Below are 15,502 nucleotides of genomic sequence, written 5' to 3' on the forward strand. Positions count from 1 at the left end.
AAAGGCTCTCTTAAGCAAAGCTTGGAAGCAAAGGACTGGTCTACAGCCGAAGAAAGAGTCTATATCTTAGCGGGCCAGTCTACACTATCAATACCAGTCACAGATACCAGCTCATAAAATGAACTTCTCTTCAGCGTGTCTTCCTTGGTAGATAGGTAGATGACCCCGGTTGCCCATTAGAGTCTCAGAGTGGACCTGCTGATACAACCCATTGAAGCTAAATACCACCTAGGTGAAGTCCTCCCGGCAATGGTTGGAGGTCTTGGAGTAGATGCACCACACACTGGAATGCCTGAGGTGTCTGGGCTTCTTAGATTAGATGCTGCCCCTGCGACTCAACCTCACGCGGGCGGCAGAAAATGGCAATACACTGTATTAGAAACAGAGGGATCAGAATGTGGAGAGTCTAAACTCCATATTTAGCATTATTAATGTGCACAGAACATCCCTGTTCAGCGGCTCGAGGAGAGCGTGCGGTTGTAAATAATTGCCTTGTTTTCACAGCGCCCGGATCACAACACGTCCAAGTGTTCTATTGGTCGTCTGTCGGGCAACGAAACAAAAACAGCTATGTTGTTTACCCGTGCCTAAAATGTCCCCAAGCTGGTCCTGTACTCGGAGACGCAATAAATAGTGGAACAGTTTTCAGGCACGAGACGTCTCACTCCTGTGACCCACTATGCTACTGGCTGTATGGCACGTCTTCATGTCAGAAACGTCGGTTCACACTCACGTCTGCGTGTGTCAGTTTGAGATAGACGGTGACATGCAGCAGATATTGACGCGCTTGAGGGCAAATTGAGACACAAAAAATTGTAACGTGGTCACATATGAAGAGTCACAGAGATCAGACGTTAGTATGGTGTGGCGCGAGGGCCACACGTGGCCCCTGTCTGGAGCCTGCATGTTCCGTATTGTAAGAAAATATTCATTGGTGTATCAGTCTGGCTTTCAGCAACAGTTGCTTTAGAAGTTGAACTACAGACCCCACTCATTAGTCAGAGACCCTCCCTGCGGAGTGCATCTCTGAATCATGCCAGTGTTGAGATGAAGTAACGCAGTGAAACAAAATGACTTACTTATCTTCCTCTGCCGCTCTGGAGCTCAAGGTTGGTGATGCTCTGTCAGAGAGCCGTGGGGCAGTTTTACCTCACAATGATGCTACTGGGAAGAAGAAGAATTTGAAATGAATCAAGAATAACACACCCAAGCGAGTCGACCTTTTCCTTAAGATGTTATATTTCAAGTGGGATTTCATTCAAAGATTCGGAGCAGTGGCTGTTTTCCGTGGGGATGAGTCACTCCGCTTCGTTCTTGCGAAATAGAGAGGAGGACATGAGCCAGAGAACTAAAATAGACAGCTCATGTTGGCGACTGGCTCTTTTGTTAGTTTAGAATCTTTATGTGAGAAACTTCACGTCATATCACCTGTTTTTCAGCCATTCACCCGATGGCCCCTGCACAGCCTTCTGGTCCAAGTAGGAGGCACAGTAGGAGCCAACTGGCCCTGAAGAATGAGTGGTAGGTACCACTGGAAAACAGCCATTCAATGGACTGTTAACGTCCACAAGTAGTAGCCATACAAGCAAACACTTCTCTACAGTACTGGAGAAATGTGTTGGAGTGGTATTTTCTGAATGTTCTCCCTTTGAAAAATATTAGAATGGATTAGTTTTCACCTAGAGACGTGGTGTGAATTTTCAACCCATTTGAAGGCACCAAATTAGAGGCTATACATTTAATACCAAGTTATATGGTTTGTGACCTTGGAGTGTATTTGAAACCTTTTTTTCTCCCCAGAAATTAGACAGATGCTTTCCAGGGTTGCTAGTCTTCCAAATTGTTTAATGTGGACCAAAAGAGCTCTATATAGGAGCAGTAGACTTGAAATGTAATTCAATGTTAGCTAAACGAAATGAAACATCTTGCTATTTTCATGGTGAAAGAGACTCATCTGTGCCCCTTTTGTCATTCAGTTCAGTTGGAAGTTTGATTTTAAACAGTAGCTGGCTGCTGTAAAGCGACTTTTTTCCTTGCAGGTTGAGGGCAAAGATTGAATGGAAGCATTACTGCCACCATCTGGTTTGTCCTTCAGTAAAAATACAGGTCAACAACACATAACCTGAGACCATTTCAAATGGTGTGAATTGTACTTTGCCTCTTCTGATTTAGAACCTTTGTATGGGTTCTGTGACTCTTGCAGGCCAGAAACATTGAAGGCACCCACTCGTCCAACGGTGAAAGTGTTTGTTTAGCTGTTGTCTGTGGCGACATGTTTAGACTGCTCGTGCCTCTGACCCCAATTAGCGGGGACAGATAGAAGATAAAAAAAGATAATGTGTCACGCACATTTTGGCGAGGGCAAAAGGTCAGTTGGGGGACGACGAACCAAACTTTGCTAATTTAAATGAAACTTGATCTTGTTGTATGTTGTACCAATAACGCGCACTGGCAGCGTTCTTGGTCGACTAGCAGCTGGTGCTCTGTGGTCTCGGCCCGCTGACACACTGAGGCCTTATTCGGAGCCAGTTCCACCTCTGATACTCACCTGCCGGTCGCTCTCTAGTTACCGGGGTCGTGCCAGCGTCCACTTCGCCGCAGTCACGGAGAGTGACTCCAGAGGGCTCTTTAGTGACATGATGTCAGACATTCAGAGCTCCAGCGATGTTATAGTGCCATCCGAACCACTTGAAACACTCCAGGGTCCAGAGCTGAATGACATCTCGTGCCTCCACAACAACATTGTGGACACCAGGGCACAGCTAGATTGAAGATGCTTTGCCTTCATTGCGATCTGAACATGTAAAATATTGTGTCATGAATAATTCAATAATAGGATAATTCAGGAATAGGATACCTGGTTCAAGAACCAAAGGAAGCCCAGGCAAAAGTGAGTCTTATTCGGTTTAAGTTATCTGTATTGTTTGGTATGGAATTGAAATGGAGTGAGTAAACCATGGAGAGTTGCCCTTCAGGTGTTCAACTCCTGCTGTGTTTGAGTGTGTGATATTGTTGTGTGTTTGTGTATCAGTCGCCCATCCTGCTCATGAGGGCGCGCCAGCTGAAGTGTCCCTGGAGATCTGGTCATGTTTGAGGCTTGTCGCTGAGGTGGCCGGTTGTAGGGAAGTTTGCTAATCCTTCCTGGAATAGTCATCCAGACAACAGAAAAAAAACGATCCAAAATAAGTGACAGAGCAACAGATCTGATTGTTTATTCTTCCGTGAATACAATTTGTCCATCCACCCGGAAAAAAGAAAAGAAAAGTTAATCTCAGCTGGCATTAAACATCGTGCCCAGCAACAGAGATCTACCCCAGTCACCCTGGTGATAGGATCACATGTTCACCAGCAGTGACTCAACCATTAGGTGGGAGTCTGAAAGCTGTCACACTCACACACTCCAGCATCCTACCTAATCATCCACCTACTGTGCAGCGGGGTGACGGGGGAGCGGACCAGAGTGGCGGGGAGGAGGAGGAGGACGAGGAGCCGACCACGGAACAGACAAGCTCCTTCAGACAAACGTTTGCCTGCGCGCCCATTAGCAGATGTCCTTGGTGAGTCAGCAGAGAGAGAGACGACGCAGACGACTGTGACTCGTCCTCTCGACCCGCAACAGGTCTGCTCAGCTCGAGCCAGTTGGCGGGTGTTGGGACACATCCTACGTCCAAAGTGAGTTCATCAGAGCTCAGATGAGCATGTGTGGAACATACATGAGTGATGATCTGGGTCGTGCTTCCACTGAAAGCAACTTGTTTACTCACCAGCAGCAGCTCTTCTCCACTGCTCTCACAGGTGAACTTGCTTAGAGGTCTGCTCAATGTTCTTTAAAAATGCAAGGCCTTCAAAAAAAAATAACGTTGACGTCATCCATTGGGTAATCTTTGACTGCTACTTTTATGTGACTTTGTTAAAGGATTTTAATTTTATACAGAAGAATTTGAGCATTTAATACAGAAGCAACTTGAAGACCCGTCGGCGTCAGGTTCACTCTGTCATAGTAGAGCTCATGACGCCCTCTGCTGGGCCTTAGCAATAATGACATACTATAATCTGTTCAGCACTCTAGATAGATAGATAGATAGACGTACAGACAGATAGATAGATAGACAGGCAGACAGATAGACAGACAGACAGATAGACAGATAGATAGATAGACAGACAGACAGACAGACAGACAGATAGATAGATAGATAGATAGATAGATAGATAGATAGATAGATAGATAGATAGATAGATAGATAGACAGACAGACAGATAGACAGACAGATAGATAGATAGATAGATAGATAGATAGATAGACACACAGACAGACAGATAGATAGATAGATAGATAGATAGACACACAGACAGATAGACAGACAGATAGACAGACAGACAGACAGATAGCTAGATAGATAGATAGATAGATAGACATACAGACAGATAGACAGACAGACAGATAGACAGATAGATAGATAGACAGACAGACAGACAGACAGATAGATAGATAGATAGATAGATAGATAGATAGATAGATAGGGGAGTGGACACACACACAGAGACCAAGACAAGTCCAATGAGGGGAGACGAATACAGAAGCATAAGTCTATCAGTCATATAAAGACGTTTATTTCTCCCTGCAAAACAAAGTAGTAGTTGTTTCTGCATTCAGTGTGGTCTTGCTCTAGGTCTTGGTTTTGCTCTCATCATTGGTTTTGTGCTCTGGACTGGACCACAGACCTAAGTCTGAATGCGGTTTTCATTTCCCTTCTCCTCATTCGCCGAAGCTCACTTGGTAAAAAAAAAAAAAAAGACAGGACTCCCAGAGGTTATCTGTACAGTTTTTTGTCTCCCGTTTTATTTGATGAATGAAACACTTTCAGTTACAAAAATGACTTAAATGAACAACACTGTACAATGAACAAGCAGATATTTTTCTTCTTTTTTTTTTTTTGGTTTTCAAGATAAGTACACTAAAAGGCTAACTTGCTACTACGCGGGAGGGGGGAGGGGCCGGGGTGGGTTTGTGGGGGGGGACTGCTTACTGGATGGAAGACACAAAGGGGAAAAGGTGATGACATACCTGCACACACGCTCACACACACACACTTGCGATGATGTGCGAGGGGGAGGCGCGGGGGTGGGGTTAAAGCTATATGTGTGTGTTCTGTCATGTGGGGGCTTGTCCTCTCCAAAAGAACACGGAACGTTTTTGTCTCTTTTGCAAACTGCTGCAGCGAACCACGCCCTCCCCATTTCCCAGCAACCCCACCCAGTCACACACACACGCTCACACACACAGGAAATGTATTGGACTGCAAACAAGCAGGGAAGCTCGTGGAAAACCCCTGTTTGGCAGTCACACGCTCGTACACAGGCACAGACAAACAGCCGGGGGTCAAAGGTCAGACAGGTAGACAGTTAGGAGGGGCCAAACATTGGGGATCAACTAAATGAAAGAGGGAGGGAGGGGCTGTGGTGGTGGTGGGGGGGCTGATGAGAATTAAGCAGTACTTTGGCAGCACAAGCAGAAAAGGACAGGAACTGAAGAAGGATCAGAACAGCTACAAAGATACCAAGAACGTCATCATCGTCATCATCATCATCATCATCATGATCATCATAATTAAGATTAATTTTCCAATGACAAATACTTAAAAATATACATTTCATCATCATCTTAATTCTTATCATTATTTCCCTTTGGATAGCTGAGGTTTCCGCTTCAGAGACGGCGGGGCTGCTGGGTGACAGCGAGGGCGCAGTGGACGGTGTGAGCAGAAGACAAGGACAAAGTTCTTTGGTTTTATTCTTTAACGTCTGACTTGCTTTGTTGCTGAAGAACCTTTGGACTAAAGCTGTATTGTAAAGACATGAGAGGTGTGCGTGCGTGCGTGCGTGTGTGTGTGAGCACGTGGAGGAAACGTAGCAGCTCTCTGTGGTTGCTTACTTTGCTTTTCTCACCGAGTCTCTCGCTCTACAACTTCCATCACTCTGGTTTTGGTTTCAATAGAAGCCCTGTGAAGTTCTGTCGCGTCTTCGAAAAGCTACAGGCAACAGTTTTTACATTTTAAAAGGCATTCCTGACGGGATACGGTTGCTGTTATCAAACTCAACTGCAGAATACCAGTTAACCGCTTTCTGTTGCAGTACACTATGGGCTGCCCATTTACAATAAATATAGGATTATGTTGCAGCCCATATTTGGATAAAATGACAGCCTCTCACCAGATGTTAGTGCTGTTTCGGACAGTGTAACAGTTTGTGAAGAGTCAATTGAAATAACTAGTTATGTTGATAATGAGAGCAGTAACTGGATCATGTCACTTTCCGTGGTGCAGAAGCAGCTACTGCCACCTGCTGTCCCATTGGGCTTATTGCTATCAACAGTGCTTCGAATGCTAAACACAAATGGGAAGCCTGGTGGAGTGAAAACGTTAGTTTAAAAATATCTAAATGAAGGGAATGCATTTCAGAACTAAAGTTTATTTGAGAAGTTATAGACATAATCTAACGGATCTACTCCAAATTTATCAGTTACAACTATTGGCCATCTGCATAGCCGTCACTTGTTGGCTCGAAATTCACACGGCCCTCTTAGTTTGTATCTCACTAATCTGACCTGCGAGAGAAATTTGAAAAAGTGGCAGGTGTTTTAGGACACGTAAGTCCACCTGCAGTTTTAATAATCATAGTTCCCTGAAGTGGTCGAAGTATTGAACCCTCACTGAGAACCGCATCACACTGTTGGACATGAGGATTTGGGCAGAGCGCGGAGCCTGATCTCTCGCGGCAGGGCATTGACTTTGGTATCATTCACAAGGGGGACATCCCCACCGCTGAGACCTGCACCCACTCTTTGACCCCTCACATCCACTCGGTGCGACCACGCTTTTCAGAGAGACACGACGAGCAAAGGAAAGAAAAGCAATCAGACTTGAAACATCGACGTCCACTGGTTCGACACACACCACAAGAGGTGAGAAAGGTCTCCGGATGTGTCACCTAGCAACCTCGGTCTCAGCCGTTCCCTGGTTACTGCTTCCCTTTTACGCGCAGACATCAACCGGTCAATTTGTGCCCTGGCCAGGCGAGCAGGCGAAGACGCTACTTAAATCGGAAGCTTTTAAAGTCCAAAAAGGATCAGATTTGATCTGACATCAGAGTCAAAGAGCAGATTCAAGCCGCAGGTTCATGTTTGCCAAAGAGGAAGCAGTAAACGTAAGAAGCCGGCTGGGTTCAAAGCTCAACGTGGACAGCGGGGGGAGTTTTCTTCAGGGACAAGTTGCTTGAGCATCGACCAGGTCTGCTGCCTCAAATACCACCACGTGATCATCGACCTCAGAGGTCCGCTCGCTCGACAGCACGAGGTCCCAACTCGACCCCGTATTTTTAAAGCATTCATCTATTTGGTTTATCATCAAAGAACATGAGGTATATGATGAACTATCTCTCTTTTACATCCAAAAATGGATGAAGACATTTTTAAAAAGGAAAAAAGAAACATAGAAAGAGGCAGCTCCCGTCTGTTTAGCCACTGTTTCTCGATACAAAAGTGACCCCTAGCCCCAGTTGATCTTGTGGTTTGCTTTTTGGTTCAGTAGCAGTAAAGCTCTCAGTAGTTTCTCCCCGCGGAGGAAATATAAGGAGCAGAAGCAGCACTGTGCTTCCAAAAACACAGTCGCTCAGATCAGAACAATAATACCATCTTTTTCGGACCCGGAACATCCCTTAAATCGTCATCCTGAGAACCAGATGTTTTCTTTTTTTTTTTCGCACACTGCTGCTTCGCTCCATGAGAAGAGTCGTCGCTCACTCACCAGTATTGTTTGGTTGTTTTTAACAAAGAACTTTCAGCGTGGCGGGGGTGAACAAACAAACAAAACCTTCTCAAATACAGAATATGAAAAAAGCACCTCTAGAAATAAGTTAAATAAATAGCAAAGGACAAATAGATCAACTCATCGACTCTACCCTGAATAAATAGTACAATCAAAGTCTAAATCAACAAAGGAGAAATTTAAAATAAAAAGTCCAAAGAGAGATAGTTAAAATTTTTGGTCTAAAATCAAGTTATTTTTAAGGAACTTTTTTTTTTTTTCGCAAAGACTTTTTTTTTGCAAGTTTTTTTTTCTTGACTTTTTATACATTACTGATAAGTAAGCAGTTGAACATAGATCTTTTTTTCTACAAAATCTATAGAAGCACTAACAGATACATTCCGTCTAAGAGTCGATGCGGCGAGACGTCTCCACCTTTGAGGCGCGAAAAATAACGTCCCCACATCTGAAGTTTGGTTCGTGGGAGCTTCTGGGCGACTGCTGTCTCGTGTGTAATCAAACCGAATATTACTTGGAAACATTTGGTCGACAACTGGCCGAGCTGGCTGAGGCTCGTCTGTGTGTGAGTCCTGGTTTTGGAGACTCCAGAGTTGGATGATCTTTGGTTCGGCTAAAGCAAGCAATCAGCGCGGTGATGCAAATGTTAGGATGTAGGTGCCTTACATTGTTCAGAATTGATCAACAAGCTTTTTATTATCAGAGAATGACAATGTTTTCATCAGATGTTGATTTTTAAGCTGTATATCATCAGCATAGAAGGCAAGTTGCCTCATCTGTGGCATCATTTTGGGGGTTTAATTCAGCAATTTTAGCAACATTGTCTACAGATATTATATTGTTTTGATATCTAGGTTCATTTTTACATCTATAGTTAGCTTCAACATCTGTTTATCCTCTTCTTGAAAAGCTGTTTTATGTAGGTTTTAGGTCCCAAATGTTAGTGATTGACAGCTGAAAAATATGCAACTGAAAGACAGAAAAAAATGCAACAATTCTAGGACAATTTGGTCTTGAATCGCTTTTGTTTTACTGTGGAAAACAACAGAATCTAGTTACAATTAACTAATGTCATCGTCTGTTGAGCAGACAAACACACAGTTTCACCTCAGTCGAGTCGACTTTTGTTCTGTTTCTCTTCGATGGGTTTTGGCTTCTTTTTTTGGTTTTGGCATCATCAAGGTTTTGCTATGTTTTTTGGCTTCGGTGTTAAAATCTGCTGAGACAGTTTCTGTTTCTAATAAAAATCTGAAAGCTAAATTTTCACAGTATTTTTTTCCAACCACCTGATAAAAACCTCTAGCACGACTACGAAAAAAATAAGGAGCTTCTGTAAGTAAGTAAGTAAGTAAGCGAGTACGTTATTTCCAAATGCACCAAAGTACAGTACGTAAAACGGCATCAAGAGACACAGCAGAGATCAAACAATCAGAACCAAACAACATAAAAAATAAAACTAGAAGTTCAGTGAGGTTGTTTGCGTTTAAGCTCCATCCAGGACCAGAGAGCTGAGCTGGAGAAGAAGAGAGGAGCAGGAGGGGGGCGCTCTTCTGTCCTCCTTCTGTCTCTCTGTCCACTGATGCTACACATTGTCACAGTGGAAGCTGGTGGACAGACCGACGCGCCCCGCCTCCTTCCTCTAGCCACATTTGGTTAGGCTTCTTTTTGGTTTGGTTTCGGTCATTCCTTGGGTTTTTGGTTTGGTTTATTTTTGGTATCCTCTTAGAAAAGAAAAGCCGCCCCCCCCGCCCGCCCCTTCCGTGTCAGCGTCTCCCTCTCTTGCCTGTCCCAAAAGTCAGGATCAGTTCCCTTAATAAAGCTTCCCGTCGATGGGGTTGGGACAGGTAGAGGGGTCCACACCGGCGGGGCGTGGGGGGGCACGCTGTGGTATCGTCCTGTTCTCCTGCATCTTTTATTGTCTCTTAATGTCTTTGGACGCGGCCGCGCCGTCAGAAAGCTTTGGTTTTCCATTTGAAGGTGTGCGACGGGTGGATAATGAAAATGCAATGGAGGGGATGACGGTGAAACGGACAGGTGTCGGAACGAAAGCCAGCCGTGACTGAAGCTTATCTAGCCGGCGTTCTCTGCTTCTTATTTCATACTCGTGGAGTGTTTTCACCCACAGAGCCAGGCTATTCTTAGAGAAAGCTGATTGAAGTGCCACATGTTTAATCTGTTCACATCTCCAGGCAAATGACCTTGTAAACGTGTACACAGGGACTAAGGGACGGGACTTGTTGCCATATGTGGCAGTTTGCAACACCAAAACAACCCTTCACTTTTTCCATTCTCAACTCACTTATGTCCCATAATGCACTGCATCAGTTGGAGGTCACTACAGTTGCTTCTTAGATGCTCTCCTCTGAGTCTCCAGTTGACGACTAAGCTCTGCAGGTGAAAGCTTTTTAAAAGGTCATTTTTTTCACGGCCTCCTGTTTACTTCTCAACCCGGCCTCTCATTCAAAGCACTTTCTACTCCTGTGTGGCACTCAGACAGTGACAGAAATGATGATGATGATGATGATGATGATGAAGAACACCAACAAAAGCGACAATAAATAGAAGCAAATGAGCTAATAAATAATCCACAGTTTGGCGTAAGAAAAATATTCACGGTCAACACGCTACGCTCTCAAAAGTAGAGGTAGCTAACAAGGCTAAACATGTGGAGTGGCACAAGATCATCCAAAAATGGCCCAAAGTGGTGAGACAGACCAGCACAGACAGGATGAGCAGATGTGTGTGTAGCAGTAGAGTTCTGGTCCTGGATAGCTTCAATATTTACACGTCCTTTGAATAAAGCTTTTCTCTCCGTATTTTTGGTTTTTGGTATTTTGGTTTGGTTGTCGTTCTTTTTTTTTTTTCCTCTTGTCATTGTGTATTCGTCCTTCGCCTCCTCAGGTTAATTTTTGGTTTAAACGTATCCTCCCTAATCCTCCTCCTTCAGACCCGCAGCTTTGTCGAAACGATAATATAAAAAAGGAAAGCACAGTCTCCTCCTCTCAAATGCTTTGTCCTCGCCGCACTAAGTCACTATTAAAGTTAAGGTTTTTTTGTTTGTCATTTTTGGTTTCTGCACAGTGCCGTGCATCTCTGCCGCCGCTTTGCTCGAAGGCGGTTGGTTTTGTGGAGAGGTGCCGTGTTGATATCGTCGACAACAAAAAAAGGTCCCACGTCGCCTCCTCTCCATGTGTTTGGCTAGGTAAAAGATTTTTGGTTTCAACCTTCCCCTTTCTTCGCTTCTCCCCTCTTTCACCTCCTTCCCTCCGTCTCTCCTCTTTCATTCTGTGTATTTTTGGCATCGAAAGACCGGGAGAGAAAGAGGGAGAGAGCCATTGCAGAAAGTATTGAAAGAAGAGCGCAAGAGAGAGAAAGAGATCGCTTTGGTGTGAAAAGGTGAGGTTCCTGTCGGCCTCCGTCGCTCTGATTGGCCTCTGGTGTGGTCACTCGATCTTGGCGCCGCCCGGAGAGGGTGGGCTGTGTACCATCTCGATGGAGGAGCAAGAGGAGACCGGGCTGGAGCAGGGTGAGGGGGAGCATGGGGTAGGGCTGATACTGCTGGCTGAGGGGAAGGGGGAGGCCTGGGAGGCTTTGGCTACGGCTGCGCTGACCAGTCCGGCTCCGGGGTTCTGACCCATGTGGAGGAGAGCTGGGTGGTTGAGGAAGAGGGAGGAGGCCAGGCTTCCTCCCTGACCGCCGGACCCCAGCATCACCTTGCTGGCTCCTTCAAGACTGGAAAGAGGCAGCTGGCCACCACTGGCTGCCAGGGCTGTGGAGGACAAGGACAAAAAAACATTTATTTCAGAGGCAAAAATGACAGAGGAAGGACACTGAATAGACGGACGACTTAAGAGTCACCTATTGAACTCTATGTCTGTGGGACTGAGGGAGGAAACCAGAGGGAAAACAAAGCCTTTACCCATCACTGAATTAACTTTTTTAACCAAGAAGATCATTCTACACAAGTCTACATCATCGACACCTGCGATGAAATCTCACTACAGTTATGAAGAAGTGAAACTTCAAAGTGATGCTAATGACATTTCGACGTGACGCTGCACTTCAGATGCAACTTGAGTCGGATTTAATATCTGTGGCGAGTTCATCTCGGCGCATCAGTCACAGCAATGGGAGAGCAGACGCGAGTGGACTGTTGTCGTGGCAACAAGGTACATGATGGTTTTGTTTTTCCCCTCTAGACAAAGCACTTAATGCGGCGTTCACACATGACGCTACTAAGTGGACGGGGGTGAATAATATGTGAGCACATAGCAACAGCCACACTGAGGAGACGCGGCCTAATCCGATCTGTGAGTCATTCAAACTGTCGCCGAGACTGAAGTCTGAACTAATTCCACGCCACCTGATTACACCAGCCCGCGTCTTTTAGGTTACAAAATCTCAGGTTTATGAAGCGATAAAACTTTTATAATTCAAAAATTCAGAGCTGGACAGTCGGAACATTATGACCACCTGCCTACTCTTCAAGTCTGTGTGAGATGGAAGAACTGCTTTCATAGGTCTGCAGAGGGGAAGGATGCAATGATGGACAGGGCTGTGCAGTCAAGGTGACCCCGCTGCAAAGCTGAAAGCACTGACAACGTGAACCTCAAAAATGGTCCACAACTGAATGGCAGAAGGTCACCTGGTGCCATGAAGCACATTTTCTTTTACTAGCTTTCCTGCGTCCACTGTTGTACGCTCGCATATTTAGGACAGGTGGTCATAATGTTACAGCTGATCGAGACCTATATTTTAAATTATTAAACTAAATATACAGATAGCATTCATAGTTGTTGAATTAATGAGTGAAGAATGAAGCTATGTATATGTTAAAAAAAAACAAAAAAAACAACAACAATGTAGAGGTAGAGAAGGAAGAGCGGAGCCATACAGTAAGTCAGTGTTGGAAAGACACTGTCCCTTGTTTGGCCCTGGAATGCAGAGAAATCTCAAGGCAAAATGTCCAAATAATTATGTGTTTAAGTCTGCACTTATTTTGTATCTTAATTTATATGGGTGAGGCTTTTTTTTTGGAAAAGGAAGTCAATAGTTTGGAACTATTTTCCCTGTTGCTGCCCCCACGACACCATGACGCTTGGAAAGCTCTACAACTGGAAGACAATACATTCAATAAGTTATTTCCAGTGTACAACCAGCGGGGGAAAAAGTATCCTGTCATCATGTTAAATGTAGGTGGAAAAAAAAAACCAGAACTACATTATAAGTTAAATTCAGCAAAAAAGGTGGAGTCTTGGGCCGATGAATAACAGAAGAAAGAAACAAGAAAAACAAAAACAAAAGCAAGCAGAAATGAAATAAGTACATGGAAAAGCATGTTTTCATCATATAAAAATATACTGCAATATTTCGACGACTCACTGATATGGGTGCAGTTAGCGATATAGCTGATACACATTTGACTGGAGACGCAGTGAAACACAACAAGATGAGCGACACACTCCCACACACACACACTCACTCACAGGCGGCTCAGAAACTCCTGAAACAAGCGTCGTTCACACACAATCACTCTGCGATGGGATGAATTCACGCCGGATCGATGCACTCTCTCCTCCTCGCGTCAGTGTGTGTGCGTCATTCGATTGGCCACCCGCCTAACGTGGTTAGTCACTCTGCTGTGTGTTGCTCTGATAACTCACTCTTCCTCCGCGAGTTAAAAATGATTTTCGTGAAACAACTCATGGATCGATTCTTACACTCTTCTTATTTGGTTTGATGGAAGTGCTAATTCATCTGAAACACTGCGGGACAAACACGCTCACTGTGTGAAGGTTAGATTCCCTGATGAAGCTTCTGTCCATAAACTTGCAGAACAAAAGTCCACGTTAGTTGCGCTCTTATCCAAGCGCAACCCAGTTGTCCTTTGTGGGATGTATGTGGCAGTTTGAGACATTGTCATGGAGTGTTATTGTACTATTAACAACAGACTCTTGTTATCATCTCTTTCCCCAAACTGACTCACTTTCACTCACTCAGTATTAGAAGATAGAGAATACCAGACCAGTGTTGTGTAAAAAAACAGCTTTAATTCACAGAGATTATGAATATTATTATTGTTATTATTATTTTACCACTTATCAGTCCCCTTCAATTCCTGCCCACTAGAGGAACACAAATCTCCTTCATTATTTTTTTAAATTAAGTTTTCTGTTTGTACATTTCATTTTTTTGGGTAATAAAATCAATCAATATATATATATGAGGTTTTTGCTTCATATTCAAAATTGAGAGAATATTTTTGACAACGCAAATACATGTTCTAATTCTGTGATAACACCTTTGTTTGCGGTGAGTAAATAAATATTCACCTACTCACTTTTGTAAGGCAAACGCAGAACGATTTATGGACCATTTAGCTACATATCTATCAACAGACAAGAGTCACCACCTTCCTATCGGATATGTGTTTAATGTTTTTCACGTGTACGCTGAACGAAACTTCCTGTTTTCTCCAGATGATACGGAACAAAAATGATTTAAAAAAAAAACCAAATAAATGCAGACATGGATCAGGTCTGCTCTCCTTCGCCGACCACACAACACAAAAACAAAACTGTGACACAAAGATTTCCAGTATCTCTCACACACACACCTTGAATAGTGGCCAGGGGATTGTTACCGAGGAGAGCTTGGTTCATCCCTGTGTTAACCCCCATCACAGTGTTCCTGTTGTTACACACAAGCATCGACACACACACACGCGCACACACACACACAGGCATTCAGAGGAGAGAAAAGTGGGATAGAAGCAGGTTTAGCAGCAAGCAGATCGAGGCAACACCTGAACCAGAAAGCAGCGAAAAGTCAGGAAGAACCAAGCAGCTTTCAGGTCGTGTGACAGACGTCGTATTCACCTCAAGTTTGCAGCAAAATCGGTGATGTAGCTAGACACGTCACCGTTCTTTTTACCCATACGCCATAAGCTGTGAACACAAGAACCACACACACAGACAAACACAATAGTTAGAATTCACTGCGGCACAAGGGGGCGCAGCAGAGCCCAATGGCATGTTGGGATATAGGGGTGTGTCAGGCAACTAGTGTGTGTGTGTGTGTGGGTGTCAAAAATGTAACTACAAACTGCAGGTGAAACGACCAGATCGCAGTCTAGAGCCGAAGCCAGTCTTTGAGAGTCTTTGAGTATGATTTAGCTTCTATTATGTATTGCAATTAAACCAAAAACAATAGCAATACCATTAGATTTATCAATGATAAATAATACTTCAATAACATGACATTTAAATGGGAGGACAGTCATCGCTCACAGCTGATAATTTAACAGCCAAAATGTTGGGAAAACCAATTTCTGCCACGTGATTTTTACCACACTACTTGATGGTGAGTCCACTTCCGGCGGTCTTACCCCGTGTTCAGGTTGAGTGTGCTGTGGCTGGGAGTGGCCGGGCTGGCTGTGCTGCGGGGAGGAGGGGGCGGAGTCACCGGGGAAGGTGCGGAGCTGTGAGAGGAGGTGAGGGAAGGGTGAGCAGAGCTGAGGGAAGGATGGGTGGAGGTAAGGCTGGAGGTCAGGGGGCAGATGGAGGACATGGTGGACGCCGTTGTGCTGCTGAGACTGGTCACGGCCTGTGACATCTGGCTGGACATCTGGGAGAGAAGCGACAAAACGTCAGACCGGGCGCTCACCCGCGACCCACGCGGCG

At 44.6% G+C, this 15,502-nt stretch overlaps 1 protein-coding gene across 1 annotated transcript in view; it reads right to left on the minus strand.

Annotated features, from left to right (window-relative positions):
- Positions 1 to 4,839: 4,839 nt before the first annotated feature.
- The window catches only part of pou2f2a (POU class 2 homeobox 2a), a 56,106-nt gene continuing 45,443 nt past the window's right edge, over positions 4,840 to 15,502 (minus strand). Inside the window, exons 13-16 of the mRNA XM_053881600.1 lie at positions 15,208 to 15,446; positions 14,699 to 14,767; positions 14,437 to 14,510; positions 4,840 to 11,589 (exon numbers count right to left, since the gene is read on the minus strand). Of these exons, the coding sequence (XP_053737575.1) occupies positions 11,264 to 11,589; positions 14,437 to 14,510; positions 14,699 to 14,767; positions 15,208 to 15,446 (708 nt within the window). The 3' untranslated portion in view covers positions 4,840 to 11,263. The remainder of the gene's footprint in view (positions 11,590 to 14,436; positions 14,511 to 14,698; positions 14,768 to 15,207; positions 15,447 to 15,502) is intronic.

The sequence above is a fragment of the Synchiropus splendidus genome, chromosome 12, assembly GCF_027744825.2.
Source record: "Synchiropus splendidus isolate RoL2022-P1 chromosome 12, RoL_Sspl_1.0, whole genome shotgun sequence".
Lineage (NCBI taxonomy): Eukaryota > Metazoa > Chordata > Actinopteri > Syngnathiformes > Callionymidae > Synchiropus > Synchiropus splendidus.